The sequence below is a fragment of the Lytechinus variegatus genome, chromosome 8 (assembly GCF_018143015.1).
Source record: "Lytechinus variegatus isolate NC3 chromosome 8, Lvar_3.0, whole genome shotgun sequence".
Lineage (NCBI taxonomy): Eukaryota > Metazoa > Echinodermata > Echinoidea > Temnopleuroida > Toxopneustidae > Lytechinus > Lytechinus variegatus.
Window position 1 is genome coordinate 33,822,969 of NC_054747.1, and position 25,309 is coordinate 33,848,277.

At 36.3% G+C, this 25,309-nt stretch overlaps 1 protein-coding gene across 5 annotated transcripts in view; it reads left to right on the forward strand.

Moving 5' to 3' along the window:
- The first annotated feature begins 201 nt into the window (after positions 1-201).
- The window catches only part of LOC121420402, a 30,437-nt gene continuing 5,329 nt past the window's right edge, over positions 202-25,309 (forward strand). The window contains exons 1-10 of one of the 5 annotated variants that reach the window (XM_041615016.1): positions 202-342; positions 3,299-3,424; positions 4,151-4,192; positions 11,540-11,596; positions 13,953-14,048; positions 14,869-14,952; positions 16,732-17,868; positions 18,420-18,542; positions 22,026-22,076; positions 24,275-24,472. In XM_041615016.1, the coding sequence (XP_041470950.1) occupies positions 3,328-3,424; positions 4,151-4,192; positions 11,540-11,596; positions 13,953-14,048; positions 14,869-14,952; positions 16,732-17,868; positions 18,420-18,542; positions 22,026-22,076; positions 24,275-24,472 (1,885 nt within the window). In that variant the 5' untranslated portion in view covers positions 202-342; positions 3,299-3,327. The remainder of the gene's footprint in view (positions 343-3,298; positions 3,425-4,150; positions 4,193-11,539; positions 11,597-13,952; positions 14,049-14,868; positions 14,953-16,731; positions 17,869-18,419; positions 18,543-22,025; positions 22,077-24,274; positions 24,473-25,309) is intronic. The other 4 variants (XM_041615019.1, XM_041615018.1, XM_041615017.1 and 1 more) reach the window with 4 other exon arrangements.

The following is a 25,309-nucleotide window of genomic DNA, read 5'->3' on the forward strand; positions in this document are numbered from 1 at the left end:
CATTTTTTTTTATGATTTGGGGATTAAATTTTAGCATTCGAAAACTAAAGAAAACTAAAACCATTTTCGTCTCAAAATCCAAAAAAACATAAGCGCCCTCTGCCGTCGAATGGCTCCAGAAGCATCCTTTCCGAGTTTGGGGTGTGTTCATACACGCCGTAAATCCGGTCTTCTACTACATTCAAAGCGAAGGGGAATGCCATCGTAGTGTTTGGCATTCTGAACACGTCTTGCAGGTGCATTCATTGCAAAAATTGGCTTCAAACAAAAAGTGAGTGACTACTGCGTATAACAATTTGAAGATTTCAGTTCCTCCCGTTTTATTCAGGTTGTTAATTGACGGTAAGTGGATTCCATTATTCGCTTCTTTGAAAATATGATAGAATATTAATGTGAATTGACTGTGTTTTGGTTTTTAAAGGGATTTTGTTTGCATTATCCCATTGATAATTTCGACCTGCGCTGCACTGCAGCTGCCGCGCGCTTGTGCATGCAGCTGAAGTCTCTTCGGCACGGCATGCATGCCATGGCCAAGCCCATATAATCCGCCTGGACGCTGGATCGAATCCGAATCGAAATGATGCAACCGGCCCGCTTTTCTTTGCCTTTACTTTTGTTTTGCCTGGCTTGGGTATGGTAAATTGTTGGATAGATGGCAAAATTGGGAGTTTTCCTTATTGCAAACCCAAAGAGCTCTGCTTTTTTGTTTTGCATTGATTAAGTAATTTAAAAAGTGGTTATTCATTCCTTGCCAAATTTACAAAAAAGTTTGCAAATTCATTGCACTGCAGTGTGGCCTCTGGCTCTGTGAGACTGTGTACCGGTATTAAGATGGGGATGTCCAGTATTAATGTCCAGAGTCATTAAAATTTTTTAAAACTTTTTGTCTTTGGACTGCACAAGAACTATTAATTAATTTTAGTCTTGAGGACGCAATGATGATGATTTTTTAGATATGTCTTACATTTCTTCATCATTGACGTCTTGACACTCTCTCCATAATGCCTTCAGCGAACGACCAAAACAAAGATGGATTTCCCCCAAAAATCCATCTTTTTAAACCGAAATGACTAGAATTTTGTTAATTTTATTAATTCTTACACCTTCCTACGCCTAATGCGTAGGAAGGTTTTAAATATTACTTTAAAAAATGTAAAAAAATGAAGATTTCTTACCCAACTGATGCCGCGTAGACCTCTCGTTCCACATGTAAACAACGGAAATACAATAGCGTCGACCCTTGAACCGCTTATGTATGACGTACTTCCGGAAAGCAATGCCGTCTTAACGAACAATTTAGAGATAAAAAATCTTATTTAACAAATATTAAAATTTATTTCGTGATCATAAATAATTCATATTTAATTTAGTACTTTTAATCTTCAAATTTTCAATTTTGACTTTTTTGTTATTGCCCAACAATAAAATTCTGTACTACTAGATAAAAGTAAAATAAAGACTTTTGCAGTTTTCTTAAACAAATAACTTTTTCCAAACATGCCGAATGGCTGTTTGAAATCAATTGTCTGGATACATAACTGATGTGAGACTAGTCAGAGAAGTCCATGGGCTTGGCTGCTGGCATTGTCTAGACTACTCTGAGCTGAGTCGGGATGAATTCAAATTGAAAAATTGAAGACCAAGGCATGAACGTTAATAATTGTTGTAACTTCATGGTAAGACCTACATTGACCTGTGGGGAAATTATTTGAAATAATTAACATTTTGGACTTCACTATTGTTTTGGCTTTAGTATTTAGAATCTAGATCTACTCCAAAGTAGCAATTGAAATTCAAAATTTATGTCTTTATATTATTATATTAACCGTATCTTGATATAGTGTCATATGATTTGTACTCCAATTTCCATTTCAAGGAAAAAAAATGTTTTCTCTCTGAATGATTTTATTCTACTGCAGAAGACTTTCTTTCTGTTCATATTTCATACTAAAAAGGGTTAGTTCCAAATGTTTTTGCTTTTCTTTTATTTGTCTGATCAATATTTTGTTTTCCTTTGATTTATCTGTTCAATATATTTTTTCCTTTGATTTGTCTGTTCAATATATTTTTTGTACATTCCTCTTAAAGGGGAAGTTCACCCTGACAAAAACTTTATTGTAAAAATAGCAGAAAAAATAATAAAAAATATTGCCGAAGGTTTGAGAAAAATTCATCAAATAATAAAAAGTTATTAGAATTTCAATTATTTGATTTGTGACGTCATATGCGAGCAGCATTCCTACATAGCGAATGGTATAAAATCAATAAAATGTCATTTTCTCAGAAAATTGAAAATGGTTTTCACTCTACCTTTTGTATATCAATAGACAAATTATTTCACACCCGATCATGAATAGAAAACAAAATTAAGTCATCAGGAACCATGCAAAATTTGAAATTCATGCATTTTATATTACATAACACATGGGGCATACTGTCAATGTATCTTTAAAACAACATACAGAAAGGTTGTATGCTGTATATTGTGGACGCTATGACTTCCCAAAAATCATAGAGTTCAGATTCTCCTATAAGGAAAAGCATAAGGTAAAAGAATTGAGGCTAATTATGATTACCCTTTGTTTTAATGAACTTCCATATGAGTTTTAAATTAAAAAATTTGATCCAGATTTAAAATAGAGCCAATATAGATTTTTGGAAAATGTCCGCTTTTGCTTTGAATTGCCCATATCCATCCTCTCTATATTTTTGTATTTTCAAAATCCATTTATTCATCAATATTAATCTATTTCCTTGAAGGGTCTGCTGTTATTTTGTTTATTCATTAATCAGTATATCCAACTGTTTCTTTAGACATACATGTATATTTTCAGTGTCACCACCACTTCCATCATCACCATCATTGTATCCAACCATAATAGTCAGCAACCTTAATACCAACTTCATCTTCAGTCATCACCTTATCATTATTTTCATCACTATCTACATGTAGCTGTCATCTTTATCATTAGTGTCATCAACTGTACACATATACATGGATGTACCCAATAGGCCAAACCTCTTTGTGTATTGCCTTTAAATTGATAACAAAACAAAATATTTTCCAGTAAATGCTTTTGTCAATAAAATTTTTATTAAAATCCTCAGATTTTTGACAACCCTTTTTAATAGTCTCTTTCAGGAGTAAGGAAGGATTGTTAAAAACTTTAGGCTTTTTATAAAAAAACACATGATTGACAAACTGGACTTGTTAATTGTGTTTGGTATGCAATAGGCCTATATGTTAAGGTTAAACACCTGTTTCCTGACCGAATAGTGATTTTCTCTTCTTTTCCAGGTAAAGGGGAATGATTGAGTTTGATTGTAATGGAATCATCCTCGGCATCAGAAGGTGCTAGCCCTGATGTCCGTCCTGTTATCTGTGAAAGTCTTCTCGACCTCACCGACTGGGGGGATCTTCTAGGTAAGACTTTATAAATTCAGATTCACAAAATGCTTTGCTTCCAAATTCTTGCAGTAATAAGTAACAATAATAATCCACCAAATGGACTGCTATTTCAATTGCATTTAAAAAAAAAAATTAATTGCTTGGACTGGCAATCCTTAGCCAAGCATTCTGGTTGTTCAGATTTCGTTTTAATGGCTCTCAATGGGGAGGGGATGAAGATAATTTGCTGACTTTTTGAAAAGCAATGGAATTCTGGAAATTCCAACATATAGCTGTGCACATCTATTGGGCTCAACCAAGTAAAATACATTATTTTCTGTGTTTCACTTGCTTTCACATAAAATTTGAGTACATGAATAATGCTTTGATCATTGCTAGTTTTACACTGTACAGGTCTAATGTAATATTTGCATCGGGAGCTATCTTCACAATTATTTTTTAACCTGCATCTATCACAAACTGCAAAATACAGATCTATGGTTTTGAACGGTTAGATTTACAGTCTTACTCCCTATTTTGTGAAAGACAAATTATGAATCTGTGTATACGGTACACGGTTTTATACAGTATGATGATTTGGGCCCCGTAACACGAAATTTAGCAATGATCGTAGAAAATTATTCTATGATTGATTCCATTTACTACAATATACAATCGTGAAAATCAAGGGTGCGATCAATCACTAACCTTTGTGTTACGGGAACCTGATCAGTCATACTCCACACTTTTTATTCATATCAGACATTTGTGAGAAGCATGCTGAGCAGGTTGACACAAATGATGGTAAGTTTGGTTGTAAAAAACAAACCCCCCCCCCAAACAATGCTGCTCTAATGTGATCCCTGATACTATAGCTTGTCTGTGCTGCAAGCCTGCAACCTTGCCTAATGAATCATGGTATTTATATTGTTAATGTTAAGCATGTGCATATTACCTACTAAACGGTGCTCATGTAGATAGTTAGTGAACCCCATCAAAAAATGAACTTATACATGAAAAGTGTTAAAAGTTCTGTTTTGTTTTAGGTAGGCCCTATTTAATTGTGAAGTCAGGTGATAAAATGTTACCTTCAATGAAGTTTGTTTCTCGCCAAATACATTCAACACCATGAAGGAGTGCATTTTGTGGTGGGGTTCACAAACTTGGAAGCACAACTTAAGTTAGCACTTACTTTGTACGGTGTTTTGACCCAAGATGAAGAGCTTTGCTTAAATTGTTTTTGTGGCAAGAATGGACCAGTATGGATGCTGAGCTCTTAGAAAGAACCTTGAAATACCTCTCAAGAATATGACAAAAATATGACTCTAAATGGCACCTTTATGCATGTGCCATGTTTTGTGTATGCATGTGATGGAAACAGCTGATCCTAATTAAAGGTGCAGTTCTCCCTGACGGATGAGTTGGTTTTGATAAAAACAAAACGATTGAAAAAAAATATCAATTGTTGGCTTGATGGAAATCCAACAAGAGTTTGTAAACTGTCTTATACCCCTTTCATAAACCCAATTAAAATGAATTAGGCGGCTAATAGCAGCATAAGTTGGTCGTAAAATTGGAGGAGGACAAGAGTTATCCGCATTACTCTGATGCTGCTATTATCCGCATAATAGCGGCATCGGGATAAGATTTTGAGTTTATGAACGCATTTCCAAATAATGCGGATAATTGCCATGGTGCGGTCACAAGGTCACCCTTTTCCAACACAACTGCATCGGAGGGGGCGTGTCCAGTTGTCATGGCGATTATCCGCCTTTTTCAGGACGGGCGCTCGTAAAAATAATGCGGCTTATTTTCGGAGTTTATGAACGCAATTTTTATTGAATTATCCGCATTACTCTTAGGCGGCTAATTGGAGGATAGGTTTATGAAAAGGGTATAAATGATACATGTAGTTTGTGACATCATACATGTCATTTCAGCTGACCACCTTGTTTGAGGGGATAATTAGACTATACATGTACATACACATCTATGTTACTTTCTGATTGGAGAATATAGAACTTTTCATCATGGGGCAGGTGTGAATATGCCTACATGTATATTCTAGATCTGGATGTTACTGTTGGTAGTTAATTGTATGGAAAAAAACTCTGCACAACTAGGTGGCATTTACAATATACATGTAGGTGGCCTCTTCATTTTTTCCCCGGCGAACTTCGCTGCTCAACTTCTCCAGCGCGCATTCCTCACTTCCCCAGCGAAAATAAAAGGACCCTTTCTCACTGACATTTCTTCCCCGGCGAAAGTCGACGGGTGACCTCTGACGTTATTAAAGAGGAGAAGTTCTCTGGTTAGTAGGCCTGGGACTTTCGGGTTTTTTTCTCTTCGGGTACCCGTGGCAATTTTCGGGCGGGTACCCGAAAATCATGCCGCTCGAAATATGACTGGTGGAAAAAACCCATTGGTGACGTCATCAAGCCAATGCGATGCAAGCCAATATTTATGAACGAAAATATAGTAAGCATGCGCATTGCAAGCCTCCCGTGCGCCATGCATTATTCCATCGAAACAAGTCTGCAATACTCTGTCACCTCGTACCAAAATCGACCTAGAATTCCACTTTTCTATATTTTATATGAATTATGAAAGGTATTCTCAGAGGATCTATTTTCTCACCGATAGCGCACAGGTAAGCAAATTTGTATTACTTCTTGCTTTTCCGTCAAAATCGTACGAAGTAGCGTCGCGATGTTGCATCATGTTCGTGAGTTTGTAGAATCTATCGCTACGTGAACAAAGTCAATTGATTTCCGGGTTTCGGAGCGTCAAATGCGCCAGCCAATCACGATCGTGTTACCATTTTCGGTTTATGATGGACTGAAAATGGTATCAAGAACGTGATTGGCTGGCGCCTCGTATGCTCCGAAACCCGGAAATCAATTGACTTTGTTCACGTAGCGATATAGATTCTACAAACTCACAAACATGATGCAACATCGCGACGCTACTTCGTAAGATTTGACGGAAAAGCAAGAAGTAATAAAAATTTGCTTACCTGTGCGCTATCGGTGAGAAAATAGATCCTCTGAGAATACCTTTCATAATTCATATGAAATAAAGGAAAGTGGAATTCTAGGTCGATTTTGGTACGAGGTGAAAGAGTATTGCAGACTTGTTTTGATGGAATACTGCGTGGGGCTGAGGCTTGCAATGCGCATGCTTACTATATTTTCATTCATAAATTGGCTTGCGTTGCAGTGGCTGGATGACGTCACTGCGCTGCAAAAGAAACATGGCGACGATTGAACGATCTCAGTCACATCATCACTTGAAAAACTAGTAGATATTTCGAGGGTAATTGGTGAGATTCAAAATGAGACTTGTGTACTTTTGTGATGAGTTTACAATCATGTCTTACACTACACAATACAAATCAAATGTACGTTATACTGGTGAGCAATTTTCGGGTATCGGGTATTGATTTTTCTACCCGGGTACCCGAGGCTTCCGGGCGGGACCCGGGTACCCGGGTTTTAGTCCCAGCCCTACTGGTTAGCTTTCATACTGGCTGTTTCACTGGCGAACTTCTCCACTTCGCGAGTTCTCCTGTGTACCTTTTCTACTGGACACTTTCCCCTTCGCCGACGAAGTTCACCAGGGAAAATCGCAGTATGAAAGGGGTATTAGTATAGGGTTTTCTGAACAATAACTACCAACATCCAAATCTAGACTAGAGTGAGTACTGCAGAACTCAATGAAGTTTGTATAGTAGGACCATGGACATACATGTATGAATTGGGTCATAGTTATGGATGCTACTCTGTGGAAGGGTCAGTATAACTTGACCTCTGCCTGGTTCACCCATACATAAATGTGCAGCTTGCATCCTTGAATGGGGGAATGGTATGAAATACCAGCCAACTGAGCTAAGACTGTCTGGAAACAAATGTTGGGAAGGTCACTTGATTTTAGAGAAAAAAAATGAACATGGTCCATCTGTTCCCATTGGACATCACCCTGTACATGTACTACTACAGGTCAGACCTAGTCTGCTATGCAGACTCTGAATGGCTCGTGAGGTGGGATCTGCAAACCAGCCTGAAAGGGCGAGCGAAGCAGCCTCAGTAGACCTAGTCTGCTATGCAGACTCGTTGAATCAGCTGAGGTACACACACTGCAGATGTGGGTCTACATTTGTAGACTAGGTCAGACCTGTGCCGGCAGTCATCTCTTTTGTAAAAGAGTCTGTATATATACATGTACTGTAGCAGCCTCCTGTCTAAAATTGACCATTAAAACTGATTTCCATGAAGGTAAATTATGTGCAGAAGATCATTTATGTGGCTGCCTGTCTAAAGGCCACATTTCCCTGCATTAGACACTGTTCCATTACACTTTCTAAAACTAGTTTCCATGAAACAGATTCAGGAAACCAGTTTGGAAGATCGCTTTGCTAGTGTTCCCACTTGATCACACGAAAGTGGTATTTAAAATCACTTCACGGAAAGCAATCTTCTTCCCTTGGAAATCAGTGGGGTGAGACGTATCACGCGAAAATTCGAAAAAGCAGCGTACTGTACGCATGCTACACCTGTTGTGTGGAGTAGCGCGCTCAAAATGTGTGAAGATCACTTACCAAAGAACGGTTGTGTCTTATTGCTAAAACCAGTTTAATGGGGCAAAGCAATCTTGAAAACTACATCGCAAGGTGGTTTTCTGAACCGGTTTGGAAGATTGCTTCAAAGATCGATTCAACTGTTCTCACTACACGTTTAACTAGTTACCACTAAACTAGTTTCCACTACATGTAGTGAGAAGTTGAGAACGGTTTTACTATGGTAAATGTACATGTGTAATCACTTTGGCGTTGTTTAGTGCATTGTACCAACAATAGGCCTAATTTCCCTGTACAGGATCCCAAAAGTTTATGTTTGAACTCTAATAGGCCAGGAAGAGTAGTATTGGAACGTTTTGATTAATCTTTAATCACACAGTAGGCCTATTTCTTGACTTCTGATATGCTTTTCACATTGCACTTTTTGTCCTAAATTGGTGGGGCTAAGGGGGGGTCTTAGCCCCACCAATTTCCCGGGGTTAAGCTTAGCCCACTTCGTTTTCACACTATGTTTTAGCAAAGTGGGCTAGCACGGTAAATAGTACGGTACTATCTGGCCCTGCAAAAATGCAGGGTTAGCCGGCTTATTGTGGTGCTAGCACCACAATTGCGGTGCTAAGAGATGCAGTGTGAAAACGAAACAGGGCTAAGCATTAACCAATCACAGAAGTCGAATTGCACGTTAATCACGCTCTGTATGGTAAAATCATCAGTATTCATGAGCTGAGGGATAGTCCGGGGTTAAGGCATTAACCACGGTTGAGCAGATAGTATGGGGTTAAGAAAGACAGTGTGAATCGAAAAAAAGATAGTATGGGGTTAAGAAAGACAGTGTAAGTCAAAAAAAAGATAGTATGGGGTTAAGGATAGTCCGGGGTTAAGGATAGTATGGGGTTAAGGAAATGCAGTGTGAAAAATATAGAGTATTCTGGTACTACTTTAAAAGATATATGGCATATAGGCCTACATGTATGTATAGGCTTTTGACAAGTAGTACAGTGTAGGCTACAGTACATGTATGCAGTATGCATATCAAAGTAACTAATTTTTTAAAATAGATCATGAGAATAAAAAGAAATGGCAGGGAATGAATTCATCCACCAAGGATGTATCACCTTGGATGTTTTTTGGGGGAGTTTAGGGGAGGTTTGCCCTTATTTGCCCTTTTTTGGTCCTTTCTTGGTAGTCTCTCCTACATGTATGCTGCATGTAAAGTTCATGTGCATGTATATAAAGTAGAAAAGTACCTTGCCCTACAAAAATAGCAATAGTTAAAGGCCTGTATAATTATAGTCAGTGTATACCACAGTGTGGGCTACATGAATCATCCAGTGAGCTCAGTGGCGCCAGCGTCCCATCCAGTTACTTTTGTGAAAGTGTGATACAGTGAACAATTTATATTCAGAATAGATAATAGCTCCATCCATGACTTTGGTGTTTTAGTAATGCATTTGATGGCAGATGGTGTGTGGTGTTGATGTGATCTCATACATACATACATGTATATAGGCCAGAACATGTTACAATCCATTATTTATAGTACATGTAACATATTACCAGTAAAGTTCAAATTTTGTGCTGGCCAAAATGTTCTCACAGCAGTCAAAACTGATGCCGCCCAATACTTCAGTCGCAGTTTTATAGTTATTTCTATTAACTTGACAGCTTCAGATGCATAGACACATAACCTGGGACCTGTTCATCAAGAGTTGCAACTACTACATTAACTTTGCCATTATGATAATTTCCATGGAAATCTTTATTGTGATTGGCTGTTGGACCTTGTTACCATGGTAGTTGCCATAATGGCCAAATTACAACAGTTGTAATATTCCTTTATGAAACAAGGCCCCAGATATGACCTAACCAACAAAAGCCATTTTGTTCTGGTTGTTTTGTTCTTCTGTGGAAGCTCCCAGTACTGTCTGCCATAATAAGTTACAGTGCCCTGAAATGGGATTAATTTCTTTCCATAACAGTTCTTTGAATATGCAGCCTATGATAGGTAGGTTATGGAAATGTTATTGAGCTACAAAATACAAAGGTACATGTAGGACAGAATATTTTTGAAAAATGTCCGTTGTTGACCTGCTTCTATTTTATTTATCAGTACTTACAATTAGTTATACATGTATGTATTATAGCCCATTGTTGTTCCCCATGCTTTACTAATATCAATATCCATTATATTCCTCTAACCTGAAAAAAATAATGTGTTCCCTTTACTCCATGTAAATTGCCCTTGTGAAAAGAGAGACATGACAATATCGCTGTTACTGTAGGCGTACAGTACATGTGTTTATTCCTCATGAAGAGCTGCATGTATATTTTATATTTGTGTCATATATGATAGCATGAATTTTCATGATTGTGTAGTTGTACCAGGGAAGTGTTTGTAGACCTACATGTACATCAGGGTGCTACATATTAAGCACTTGCCAGATTGCCTAGGGCAAGTACATGTAAAAGGTAAAGTTGGGCAAGTGTTTTGAAGTAAAGACCAAAACTACTTGCCCGACTTGGGCAAGCGAAATTCTCACAGTAAAATTACCAAAATTAGGGTCGATGTAATATACCGACCCTAAATTTGGTCATGGCTGGCAAGATAAAATTACTTTGTAAAAAGAAATGCAAAAACAAGGTTCATCGGTTTATGTCAAAAGAGAGGAAAAAATGGTCAATGGTTTCTTAAACCGGAATATATTTTTTTTGAAGAGGCAAATTTTTTTTTCAAGGATTTTTTTCGGGCAAGTATATTCAAACTATTAACAAATTTACTTGCCCGACCGGGCAAGTGAATAAAAAAATTATGTAGCACCCTGTACATGTACTTGTAATTCTAGATGTTAATAAGCTTGTTGGTATTTTAGAAATTATATACTAAAGCACAGTTGAATCTTGTGTATTCATTTGGAATGGCATTTCCCGACTCCAGCTTGTTTGCATTTTGTGTCATGAATGACCTACTGTACATGTGATATCGTGCATTATACATTTTAATACAAATACATGCAATTCATGTTTGATATTGGAATGCTGCTTTATTGGAGGGGGGATGTGATGCAAGTATCATCATCATCTCTGTTATCATCCTGCATCAATATTCATTATCATCACCACCATCACTATGGTCATCATTATCATTCATCATTATTGTCATTATCATCATCATTATCATTATTGTCATTAAAATCATCATCATCATATCAGTTGTCATTTCCATCATGATTACTATCATACTTATCATCAATTTTGACATCATTTCCATCACTTTCACCACCATCATGAATATTATCGTCATCATCATCATCATGATTACATCATTGTCATCATTATCATGATCATTCATCATCAAGATTATTTAAACAATCATTATTATCAACATCATCATTACCATCATCATCATCATATCAATTATTAATACCATCATGATTACTATCATACTCATCAATTTTGTCATCATTTCCACCACGTTCACCACCATCGTGATTATTATCGACATCATTACATCAGATTCACGTGTCCTGGCTTTGGTTTAAATCCCTTTCGTTTGTTGATTTTTTTTTTCAATTCAGTCGAACAATCAAGTCAAGCGAGCAGTGCAGAGGATAATTCATGTGCTAGCCCAGCAGGTTTGTTTGTCTTTTTCATCTGTAAGGACACCATAGATGATTTTTTTTTCATCAAGGCTAGTAATTTCAAAATTCTATGCAAAATCAAACTAGACAAGAACTTTAAAGCAATATTCAAGTTAGTCTAGGAAAGGAAATAAATTTACCATTACCCTCTTTTGTGCTATTGTCTCTATAAATACATGTCCATGGAAGGAATTTAAAGGGGAAGTCCACCCTGAAGAAAACTTTGTAGTGAAAATAGCAGAAAAAATAGTAAAAAATATTGGTGAAGGTTTGAGGAAAATCAGTTAAAGAGTAAGAAAGTTATTGGAGTTCAAAGTTTTGGATTTGTGACGTCATAAACGAGCAGCTGCCCCATGTGTTATGTAATATAAAATGTATGAATTTCAAATTTTGTATGGTTCCTGATGCCTTAATTTTGTTTTCTTTTCATGATCGGGTATGAAATGATTTGTCTATTGATATACAAAAGTTACAGTGAAAACCATTTTCAATTTTCTGAGAAAATGACATTTAATTGATTTTTTTACCATTCGCTATGTAGGAATGCTGCTCGCATATGACGTCACAAATCAAATATTTGAAATTCTAATAACTTTTTAATTATTGGATGAATTTTTCTCAAACCTTCGGCAATATTTTTTTATATTTTTTCTGCTATTGTTACAATAAACTTTTTGTCAGGGTGAACTTCCCCTTTAAAATCTCATGTAAATCACTAATGTCTGTGTTCCTTTTTATTGGGGGAATCATGTTTTTAATGGTGGGAATATTGCTTTCAAGATACATGTACACCATAGACAAACAATGAATTGTGATACCTGCTGAACTTACATATTAACAAAACATGGTAGGACAAACAAAATATTTCCTGATGGCAAAAGAGGAAGATGTTCAGAAAATGTTCGAATTATGAAACCTTCATGAAGTGAAGTTCCCTCTTTTTATTAATTTATAAAAGCTGAAAACTGAAACGACCATAATTGAATGAATGAAACATTTCATTTATTTTTTAAATGTGAGCTTCCTGAAAATTTTATGCGTATTTTCTCAGAAAATTCACAATTATACTCTGCATGAACAGGAGCAGCTCACATGTGATAAACAGGCAATGCAATTCTTTGATGGATTTGATATATCAAAACTTCCTTAATGTTTATGTTCCTGCGTTTGTTATGAAAGCTGTTCCTGTTTCAAATGTAGTTTACTACTGAAAAATAAAAAACAAAGATTGTTTTAAATATTTGAAAGTGGCTTATACATGTACTGTACTGTACAATATACTGATGATAATAATAAGAAAAAGAATGTTTGAGTTGTGACTATTATAAGTATGTTATCAGGTAAGGCCTATTTTTTATTGGTGATATGTACAGTATTTATTTGTACATGTATTTATGTGGTAAGAAATATATTCTGATTTTAAAACTCATCATCCCTTCTTTATTATTTTAGTACTGGTACTTTTATTTTTCATGAGACTACTCTTTTTCATATTTTGTCAATACACAGTAGTAATGTTTGCATGTCAACTCATGTATGATATTTTATTTGGTGATTCTAGTAAAAGTAGATTGGTACCTTTATCATCATTATGTGTGATATTTGATCATGTCTTTTTTGTTGATATGAGGACACTCGAATAGCGCAATGACTCAAAATGGTAAGAGTCGTATCAACATTAATACATGATCAAATCGTGTGACGTGTACCTTTAATAGACAGTAACACTCATAATAGCATCCTACCAAAAGTCTTGTCCATTGGCTTCCTTGCATAAAGAGGTTATGGGGGGAGAGGGGGGGTCCAAAAAAGTGTGATTTCCATGTGTAGTCATGCTTTAGTGCTGGCACGCACAAACGCGAATTCTCACTGATTAATACGCAGTGCAGTTTTGGTTCCCTTGGTATGATTTGACCAGTGCGGTAATGTCTTTTATACCGCAAGTAGTTGCCAATTTAAGTGTGACTCTAATACCTTGGTCACATTTACTCTACGGCGAGTCGAAACGGCCATTTTAACATGTTTTTGTACCAGCTATACATGGTTGTTTGAATAAAAATGAATAAAACGGCTGTTATCGACTCGCCGTATGGCCGCTGTGGAGCAAATGTGACCGTGGTATATTAAAGTCATACTTAACTCTTTCTGAAAGAGCCCCCTGCTCTCTCGTCTTCCAAAGCTTTGATTGGAGAGTTGCCAAGTCTGATTCCTGTGGGAAGATGCTGCGCAAGCTAATGGCTAGGACTTTGTTGGGGTTCCAAATCTAACTCATCTTCACATTATATCTTCTGTGTGACGTTTCTTTTTTGTTTTGTTTATTCATCTCTTTCACTTACACATTTTTGCATAGATGGGACTGCAGTGAGAGCGAGGAAAAGAATTCGCCATTCCTGGCCTGAAGTTTCTGTCAAGTTGGGTCAAGACGTGACATATAATTGTTTTCCACGTATGTGATCTCTTTAATCCTTCACATGTTTTTTTAATAACTCATAGTGGTTAAGAGTTTCCCTATCACAGATGTTTGCACTTGATTGTAATTTTGAAACATCAATTTTTATTGGTACCCGTGGTAGAGGTTCATTTATTAATAAGGAAATATGCTTAAAACGTCTTAAAAAGAAACTCTCAACTGTTATGACTAAACATTTCTAATATCTTCTTTTTGTTCAGTTTAAATTCTACTGTTGGTCTTTAGTGGTTCGAATTCATGAAGGAGATTTCAAATTTTGTTAACATTGATTTACATGAACATCTAGACAGTTTGCCTTTTACTTTACTTTGAATTCATCAAGCTTTTCATTGTTTGTGAAGTTTGAATACCAGAATGATTGGTGTCATTCATAAAAAGAGGTTTTGTTTTCAATACTGTTTGCTATAAAAAAAAAAGTCTCCTTCGCGAATTTCTAGCCATTTTTTTTCCTTTTTTGGTATTGCTGCACACTACTTGTGTTTTCTTTAATTTACTAATTTCTCTTCCCATTGTAATTTACTTATTTTGTTGATTAGTACTGTATGATTTTTGTAGTATTAGAATTGTTTATTTCAAAATGTATGTTTATTATATCTAGAATATATATGAGTTTGCATCTAGTGTACAGTGGGTGCATTTCAAGTTTGGTGTTGAGCTTTTGGTGTTGGGTCGCTTTTTATATCAGTACCAAATTTGAAATGAAGTTTATCCTAGGATGACTCTATTTAGAAATGTGAACTTACAATCACCCAGTGTGTTTTGATGAGTGATGCGGTTTTGTTTCATTCTCCTCCAGATGAACATTTCAGCTTTGCCTTCAAGGACGTTATTTTTCGAGAAGAAAAGATACAAGATGACGACGATGACGATGATTTACCAGGTAATCTAATAAGGCCAGAGTCAAAACGTATAACTGCCTTTAAAACACCTGCTAACACAAAAAATGTTTACAAATTTTTGTGAAGGTTTAAACTGTTTGAGAAAAAGTGACAAAAATTACCATAAGACTGACCAAAAAAATCCCTTAACCCTAAAAGGCCTGGGGTGCGGATTCAGCCCCCCCCCCCGACATTTTTCGCGATTAATCCGCCATGCGAAATTTTTTGACCGCGCCGCTTGCTGGCTTTTTACTTTCAAGTCTCGTGTAACCTTAGAGACCAAACTTGCGATGCCCGGGTTTGCGGTTTACAAAATAACACAACTTTATGTAAGTGCATGTCAGACCCAAAAATGTGAATTCATGTACAAATCCAATGTAAATTGTGCATTTAGCCAAAATTCATAAATGTATCATTTCTACTCTGACTGATTGAAATTTATTTTGTCTTGTTTATGATCAGAATTAAGTCTGCGACAAGTTCCATTAAAAAAAATCAATAAAAAACAAAACGTCAAAAAACAGAGAAATACATTAAATACGTTAAATTTAAAAAACAATGAAATACATAATAAAAATTTGCGATACCAAATTTTGTTTTATGTTCATTTGACTAGGATCCTACAAAGTGTCTGTGAATAAAAAATTAGCAATTTGGGGTCATAATAAGTTAATTAGAGCCAATGTTTTATTTCATGCATAAATTAGCATCATAAATTCATTTAAAAAAATCTTATTTTTCAGAAAAATTAATCAAAATTAATCAAATTTTTCGCAGCGCTCGTGCGATCGCCGGCCGAGATTTCAGGGGGGGGGCGTATTCCGTCCCTCCCCCCTCCCCCTCGGCTGTGAGATGGGTCCAAATCACCCGGCTCTTTTAGGGTTAATCCATATCATACTTCTTTGAAATGATTTAAGAATGTACATGTTTATTTCACTAATATTTTTAATTTGAATGGAAAATAAAATGAAACTGTAATATTTATTCACATTTTCAAGTCTAGATCTAACACCCATGTGAGTATGTGGGAACAAATAAAAGTCATATGATTTGTTCTTTAGATTGTTCTACGTTCATCCTTTCCTGAAAATGCGGTTACCTGTCAATTTTTCCCTTATTTGTGACAGTTAAATAAAGAAATATCATCCAAAATCGTCACTTGAAATAAACTTTTTTCATGCGAGCAACCATCTAGGATTGTGACATCTATTTCATTTAAGTTCAAACTTTACTGGAAACTAGTTTAAAATGTAATGAGAACGTTCAAAGCTTTCTTGGAAGCAATCTTCTAAACCAGTTTGGAAAACGACCTCGTGATGTAGTTTTCAAGATCGTTCTGCCTCGTTAAACTGGTTTTAGTGTAAGAACACAATGGTTCTTCTGGAAAAGATCGTCGCACATTTTGAGTGTGCTACTGCACAAACTTTTTGTACAATATCTATGCTGCAGTTTCAGATTTTGCACAAAACCTGTCACCCCACTGACAGCATTCCCATCGCAACAAGACTGCTTTCTATGAAGTGATTTTGAACACCACTTTCGGGTGATCAAATGGGAATGCAAGTAAAGCTATCTTCCAAACTGTTTTCCTGAACCAGTTTCCAGTAAACTAGTTTTTAGGATTGTTTTCAGTTCAGTTTGAGCTGGTTACACATGTATGCTATATCAAATGAATCCAGTGCCTCCAATGAGAATCAAATATAACATTGATATAGTGCTGAGAAACTGTCAATTTGTCAGTCTGATACCAATAAATGGTCCATATTCTTTTTCTCTTTTAGAAATCAGCTTTGTTCCATCTCCGGAATCAACCATACCACTCAAAAAGGAGAAGAGATCGACCAAGTCTGTCAAGGTGTCCCACAACCGGAAGAGTGATAAGAAAGCATCAGTTCTCACAGAGCAAAGAGGCAAGAATACACCTGTGGCCCCACATAGTAACTCTGAGGACAAAAAGGAAAAGCGTAAAGAGGGGCGGAGCTCGCCTCTCATCACTTTAGCTGTATCTTCTCTTAAGAAACCGGGTGCTATCAAGGAACGGAAGCTTGTATCCAATGTTGTGGTGAGTGGTTGTTCTGCTTCAGGGACAGTGGGCTCTAAGACACCTGTGGTGACCGTACAAACAGGAAGTCACAGTCCCGCAGCAAACAAAGGTGCTCACAGTCAACAGAGCAACGGTTCGCCGAATGCCTTACAACTTCTGAACACCCCTCAGGATGGCAGGGTTACTCCTACCCATCCGAACCTCGTCACCATTTTGCCCCCTACCCCACCAAATGAACCGGTTGTGGTGCAACAAACTATGTCCCGAGTTGTCCCGAAGGGACTTCCTCAAAAGCTTCCGATGCCACATGTGCAAGTGTTTGTCAACCCGATGTCTGCGAAGCCATCAAATCCACAAGGTGTCAGCGTAAGTCCATTCTCATCACCAACTATCCAGCTCGTGAAGCAATCCCAAGTTCTCACACCGCCGATTGATAGGAATGTTGCCCCTGTCAAACAAGAACAACCTCTAAAGAAAACAGTACCACCCCTCCAAAAACTGGTAGAGCTTCCCAAGAAAACGGAACAGCCCCCTCAGAAGCTGGAAAAGCCAGCTCAAAAACTGAAAGACCCAATTGAGGAACTTGTGAAAGTTCTTCCAAAACCGGAAGAACCTCAGGGATGCACACCCTCAAAGACTTCCTCAGAGACAACTTCAACCAAAGACCTCACCAGGACAATTGCATCTACTGAGGATTTCTCAGGAGGTACCAAGGACTCCTCTGTTTCATCGGCTACAGTTGAATCTGTCAGAGTGGAAGAAGTGGACGAGGAAATAGAAGTTGTTGAGATTTTCAAGCCATCCCAGGATGAGACAGACTCTCAAGTAGAAGTCACTGAATCAAAATTAGAATTAAAAGAGGATACAAAAGAAGGTGAGAGTCTAGTTGATGTAATCAACTTTGCTATGATTGGGCCTCGGTAACGAAGAGTTGCAGTTTAAAACAAGACAACTCCACCAAGATGAAATGCCATAATTGACCATTATTGTTTTCATTTTCATTTAAACAACTGGATTTTTTATGACCTTTCAAACCATGATGGCAAACTTTGGAATGCGAAATTCCTGAAATTAAAGGAAAATTGCATTTCGTAGGAATTTGGCAACATTGGGATGTATACTACCCAGAGTAGAGCAAGATATAAGACCAGCAGATGCAATATGCCACTGGAAAATGCCTTATGGGATAAAAGTCATGATCTTGCTTTTTTCTGGATTGCTAGTTGCCAGAAGATAAGCAGGCTCGCCATAGAATTGCACACTGGCACAGCCAGTTTGCTTTCCCCCAAAGTTTTCCATGTTACAGGTATTTCCAATGCCTTTTACAAAGTCAGGGGTCAGCAATGAAAGTCAATGCCAATCTTCCTTTAACACTGAACTTAATCTGTGCCATTTTTTATCCTCTATCCATTTGTCCTCCTGTAGTGTTGTCTTCCCTGAAACGGAAAGCCCCATCGAGTCCCTGCTCAACCCTACTCAAGATCAAATGTGAGAAGATTGATGCCGTTGTGCGAGTCAACAAAACCAATGAAGAACTCTATCGTGCTGGTAATTACTTCAATTCTCTACAACTATCACAAATAGAAAAGAAGTTGAGAGATTAAATCTGTACATCTATTTTTTTAGGTGGTGGGGGGTATGTGTAAAAACAGTTGTGTCATATCATCCATCAAAATATATGCAGACTACTAGTACATTAATCCAACATTTATATTTTTCTCATTTTCATTTTTTTTTTCTTTCAAACATTCGCTTGTCATTTACATTTCTTGTTTTATGAAACCAAATTAAAGTAATCTTCCACATCCATCTAAAATAAAATCAGCTCCTTCTTAAATTGTCCTGGTTTCTTGCCCAAAATAAATCACTTATATGTAGTCTTCATTATATACTCAGTTTACATAGATATGCTGATGAATTATTTATTACTCTTTAAATTTTTATTTTAAGAAGTGTGCTGACAGTAGGACAAAAAAAAATTATAAAGTATTTATACTAGTTTGGGTAAAGATCAGATGAACGTAGTAATAATTACACAGAAATTCAAAATGTATTTTCAATCATTTCAACAAAAGGTATGTTTACCAAGACTAAGCAACCCTCAAGTCTTGCTGTCTATCACAGAGCACCTAATGTGGGATTGACTGTTTTTTTGCAGTGCTCCTTAACTTACCATTTTTGTGTGCAGTTCTCATTCAAATCTTTTAGCCTGTCTATTCCTTCATTTAGAGACTTCCCATGGACTTGTTTTTAGTTCAACCCGTCCAACCGCGTTACCTATATAAACCCAATGGAATATAGTTTAGAGCCTCTCTTCTTTAGGTTTTATTAAATTACCCAAAGTTGCAGACACTACAGTGTATTTATGTTTATAATATTAATGTGTATGTACTGTAAAGTAGTGTTGTGGGTGATGTCAGGTAAAATTGGTTTAATAGTGGGTTTTAAAGCTATTTTTCATGACAGTTTATTTTCTTGGGGCTCCTGACCACAGTGAATTCATTGCCTTTTGCTTTTCTGTTCGGTATAAATCAAGCAGCGTGAAATGGGGTGAAAACAATCAGGATATAAATCTTTCTAACTTTATGAGACAGATGTTTTAAGTGCCTTTTTTAATTAAACAAAAGCATTACCAAGAGTGGCCAATGAATGTTCTCAAGCATCAATAAATGAGAAAATAATTTCACAGTCACGACACTTTCAAGATTGGAATGCTAGACTTTTACCAAAGCTGTAGGTAGGCTTATAGAACTATAGAATTCAAATATTGTTTTGAAAATGTTTTGTAATGCACACCACTTGGTCTCACCTCATAATACTTTCACTGTTATATCTGGAATCCTATTTGGTGTGTTAATTGCACCTTTTCCTATCACTTTTTTGTATATAATTAGGGGGCTTTCTTTCCATGTTTAATGCTTACCCCCTTCCTCACACCCTTCCTCCTATCTTCTTCCTCTTCCTTTTTACCTTCTTCTCTTTCTCCATGTTCTTGCTCTTCTTCATCTTCCCCCTCCTCGTTTTACTTCCTCATTTTCCAATTTTTAAAGGGGAATCCTACCCGAATAAAAAAAATTGTTTTTATTAGAGGAAAAAGAAAACTCAACAAATTGATAGGGGGGAGTTTGAATAAAATGAGATAAAAAAAGGAAGTTATGAAATTTTGAAAGATGTACAAATCAGTAATCACTATACCCATGGAGACTTCAAATTGGCCACATTTGGAAGGCAAGGACTACCCTTCAACTTGCTCCAATATATAAAATAACTGGGCGTTGTGGCATGCGCCTGTAATCCAAGCTATGTGGGGAAGTTACAAATTGATGCAGAGGTTTGAGCCCTGGTCACGTCTTTTGGATGGTGACGTTAAAGGTCAGTCCCAGACGTAAATAATCATATCTGATTGATACACGTCTGACAAAACTAAAATACACACAATATATAACATGGCTAGAGTGTCAATTTTTAAAATGTTTTTTAAATTATATTTTTCTTTCATGAGGATATTTTTTTAAAAAATGCTACCTTGGTTATATTTATATAATTAAAGTACACAGCCATGGAAAGTTTTCATAGCCCCTTGTCATAATTTACTTACCCAGTTGCCAACTTGAAATCTACATAGTCTTAAAAGGATCTCAATTTTAAAGCAGCTTTTCCTTGACTGATTTTTTTTTCAACTTTCACCATTCTGTTTTTCTTTTTTTTCTCTCTTTTCCAACATAACATTTCATGACCAAGGTTGGATACCCTTTAATCCTATCTCTGTGTCTCTTCCTCCTTCCTGTATTCTTCCTTTACCCTCTCCCCTCCTTTTCCTCCCCTATTTCTTCTTTTCCCCCTTCTCCCATCTCACTTCATGCACCCCTTCTTTCTTTCTCCTTTCATATCTACCTCTCCCTCTGCTATACAGTGCGTCCCAGAAAAAACTAAACCGAGATTAAGCGAAGATTTGTTCTAACTTAATCACAAATACAATAGACAAATGACTTACCAATATAAAGCTTAGAATCTCCTCTTTCATTTGATATTACTTAGATTATTCCTCATTCACGCATGAGTGAGCAAAAACGATTTGAAGAAAGGATACCAAAAACTCATTCGGCGGGGGGTATCTGAATTTAAAAAAGAAAATCACATGCCTAAAAAGTTCAATATCTGCTATATTATGTTTTACATTTTATTTTTTTTAGTGATGAAGTGGCGTTGAAATAATTGGGAAAGCCCTGGTTTCATGTATGCCAAGTAAAGCTAGAATCTATTTTTTTTCAAGGAAACTCAAATATCTTGCAATATGTTAGTACCCTCCATTCTGTCATTTCCAACTCTTAAAGTATATTAAAGTGCCAGTTATCACTCCCCCCCCCCCAACGCCTCTCTCTCAGGTAGTGAAATAAAGGTAAACAATTTAAAAAAAAAAAAAAACGGAGTCTGTTAGCTGTCAGAAAATAGTCTTGGGCATGATTCAGTACCAGTTACAGTAGGTGGATCTATTTGGGCAAGAATTATTGATCCCTCATTAAAAAAGTCTGTTTTTTTTTTAATTGAATACTCCCCTGTATTTTCTTTGGGGGGAGGTGTATCTTTGGGCCAATCTATTCTCTGATATTGTCTTCTCAACATGTCATATCTTTGTCCTTGTTCGTCTATCTTCTTTTTACCATTTTCTCTCCCATGTCCTTTTCTTTTTTTCTCTTTATTTTTCATTTTGTTGAGCTTTCGGCCCCCATTACCCTCTTTATTCCTTGTACCTGCTTTGCCCTTTGCTTTCATCCTTCTCTTCCTTCTCTGTACATTGCATTGCATGTGTATGATATGATCTAGAAGGTGAAAGAAATAATTTGGATTACCTACTCAGTTAAACAAAATTTCTTTAAAATTCCAGTTTTCCATCAAAACATTAATATTCCTCTTTAAAAGTTGCTTTTTGTACAAACTTATTCGAAAACCAGAGAGCAAATTTGGTGATAAAAAGTAATTGAAAACAGTTACTTGAATACTGATGCAAGCCTTCAATTATATTATTCACAGAAGGGAGCCAAGAAAAGCGTTCCGTTCAGGCCCGTAGGAAATCTTCCTCAGGTGGGTTACAAACAAACCCGTTCACATATTTCATCCCTGTAATAAAGTCTCTGGATGTATTGTAGTTTCTGTGATGACGATGTGGCCATCCTCAGTTCTTTTAATAACTTTGGAGGGACCAGTATCAAGTCAAAACTCATGAAATATGGTATTTTTTTGCATCAGATTTATATTGGAGAATTCTTTTATAGTATGGAATAAAAAAAATTGAGAACACTTAAATCTAAAACCACTTTGTTTAATTCCATCTTTGATTTAGACTTTATTTCAACCCAAAGAAAGATTTAGAAAATAAACTTATTGCTCTAAAGCAAACCTCACAATTAACATTCTTTGAAAAAAAAATGTTTAAAAGCAGTGCACGAGCATTTGACATGTAGTTATAACAGTATTAGCCATTCTTCAAATAGCCATGCCTGCTTGAAATTGACTAGTAAGTGCATTTTTAGAACCAATTACCCAAGCAATCATTTTTAAGCCCTGTTTTCCTTGCAGTTGTTTGTGTTGTGTTGATTTATTTTTATTAATTACTTTATTTATGTAATAGTCAATCATTCATAATCCATCTTTCTAAATCATGTAATAAAAAAAATGTGTGAAATGTGTTTTAGATATGGGACCCCCCCCCCCTTATCCTGTGTTTCTAAAAGTTATTATTTTGGTAAATTTGCAATCCAATGGTAACTTCCGTGGAATCCTTCATATTCATTGGCTGTTGGGAATCATAGCCGTGAAAGTCACCATTGGATCTTAAAGGTACCATAATAATAACTTGTATACAACGGCACACAGGTCCACTTTATGTTGGGCTCTGACTTCTTATATCTATTTTGAATACAACAGACTTTGTTTAATCTGTACCTTTATATGTTCGCCCCCATTTCACGAGAATGCTAATTGCAAGTATTTCTGTAGGATTGTTTAACATCATACTTCTCACTAGTTACAAGTTACATGTAAATCTCTTTTAACACTTCAAGACTTGAGATTCATTTTTTAAACATTATTTTTTTCTCTTTATGATTTGATTTTCATGAAACTATATTAAAAAATAGAGCTAATGTATTACTTCCTTCTGTTTTGTCTTTAATTTCATGATGGTAAGATTTGGGGGAATTCTAATTGATTTACATTTTTCATGTTTTTCACCTTTCTGCAAACTTTGAGCGCAGTGTCATTGAATGCATTGATTAAATATGATATTACCAAGTAGGGGTTTGAGTAGTTTGCATTAAACTACATGCATGATTATATTTTGAGAATAGTTCAGGTCCCAAGTTATATCCTTGTGTAAATGCAAATTTGGCCATGAAGTGCACCTTCATCAACAGAATAATACCTTAATAATTCAGTTTCTTTCAATTATCCCTTTCTTATTGGAGCAAAAATCTTTGACAGTACGTGTAGTTCCATATTACATTGCACAGAAACTGAGAACAGATTAATAGAAGATGTGACCTTGTGACATAGAGTCACTAGAGAGAATATGCAATCATTGATGCATGTATGATCAATGGATATCAAGTCAACGCCAGCTAGGACATTCATGTAGAATTTCTAAATGATTTGGCCAATGGGAAACAGGGCTTGACCCTGTTGCAGAAAGATTTACAATCAAACACAACTCCAAAAATCAATCGCAGGTGATTTACAATCAATCAGAAAACAATATTTGGGCCAAAGGGAAGTAGCTGATGGCATAACAGTTTCAGCCAATCACTATTTGGTATTGCTTGCTATCCAAACCCAAGGCCAAATAAGCTTTAGGACTACAGTAACTTTTGTAGTCCTACATAGGATTTATTGTAGATTTTTCTGAAGTAAAATAACCACAGAAATTGAAGCTTTTATTTGGACTGGGTGGGTGTTTCAAAAAGCGGTTTGTAAGATACGAATGACTTTACGCACGACTGGTGACCCTTTTTTGTGCTATGTGATATCCCTATGCAATTGATTTATAACCTGAGAACATGTTCCAGTCGTGTGTAAGGTTGTGCGTAACTTTACGAACAGCTTTATGAAACACCCACCAGAATATATAAAACAGATCATATACATCTTCTTAGTCAGAATTTTGCCCTAGTTGATCAGATTTTTGTGATTATAAGAGATTCACCTGTAATGTGCCCTTGAGAAAGAAACCACCATCATAGAAGAATAACAAGTTTCTATCCTAATTCTCTTGTCTCCTATCACAGCTGCAAAGCAAGGCTGTTTCTTCAACGTGGTAGACAAGTCCAGCCGTCTTGGGGTGTGTCCTTGCGGCCGGGCCAACTCTTACGATGCCATGATTGCCTGTGACAATCCAAAGTGTGAGGTGGAATGGTATCACTTCACATGTGTAGGAGTCACCAAGGTGCCAAAGGATGAGTGGTTTTGTCCATTCTGCTCAAAAGGTAAGAATCTTTCTGTAAAATCACATGGATTGGAAAATGATGTCTTTACTTACCTCACCACTGTTCCTTCTCTTTTAAGAGGTTGGATGTAATGGTTTTCCATCTGTCTCTGTCCAGTGCTATCTCACAGCATACATTTATCTTTCTGCCTGTCATCTCTTCAATATTTCCAAGCCAGCTTTTTTATGTCCCCCTTCCTCTTTTGCCTTCAATTTTTCCTTCAATGATTTTCTTTGAGTTTGGGTCATAGTTATTTAGTTAATCTTTTCCTTTCCCGGCATCCATGAGACTTTCCTCTATCCTAATGCTTGAGTAGTTCTTTATATATTTGCTGATTACTAGAATGCCAAATAAAATAATATTTATAATAACCTTGCAACATTGAAGACTTATTCACCTGAACTTCCCTTGGTGTCTTCCAGTCGGAAGGTACAGATCCTGAGTGATATTCTGAGCAATATAAGCTACAAACCTGTATAAAAAATTTAAGAGGAATAAAAGTAGGTATGCAAATTCGTGTTTGAAGAAAAATACATGCAACAATACAAATGAAGGGAAAATGTTTGTTTCGTTACTTTTCATGTGAAAGTTCATTGAATTTACATGTACCGTTGCACAACGGAATTCATGGTTTTGCTGTGTATATTTTCTTTGACGATTTCCACTTTAAGTCAAGTTTGCAATGGAATTACAGGTCTTCAGAGACAATTATGTAATGACAGATAATCACTGTCCCCCCCATGTCACATGAGATATTGAAATAAATTTTGCAAATGAGCTTCATAATAGATCATTCTACAACATACATGTATATTACCACAAACTCTAAAACCAGGG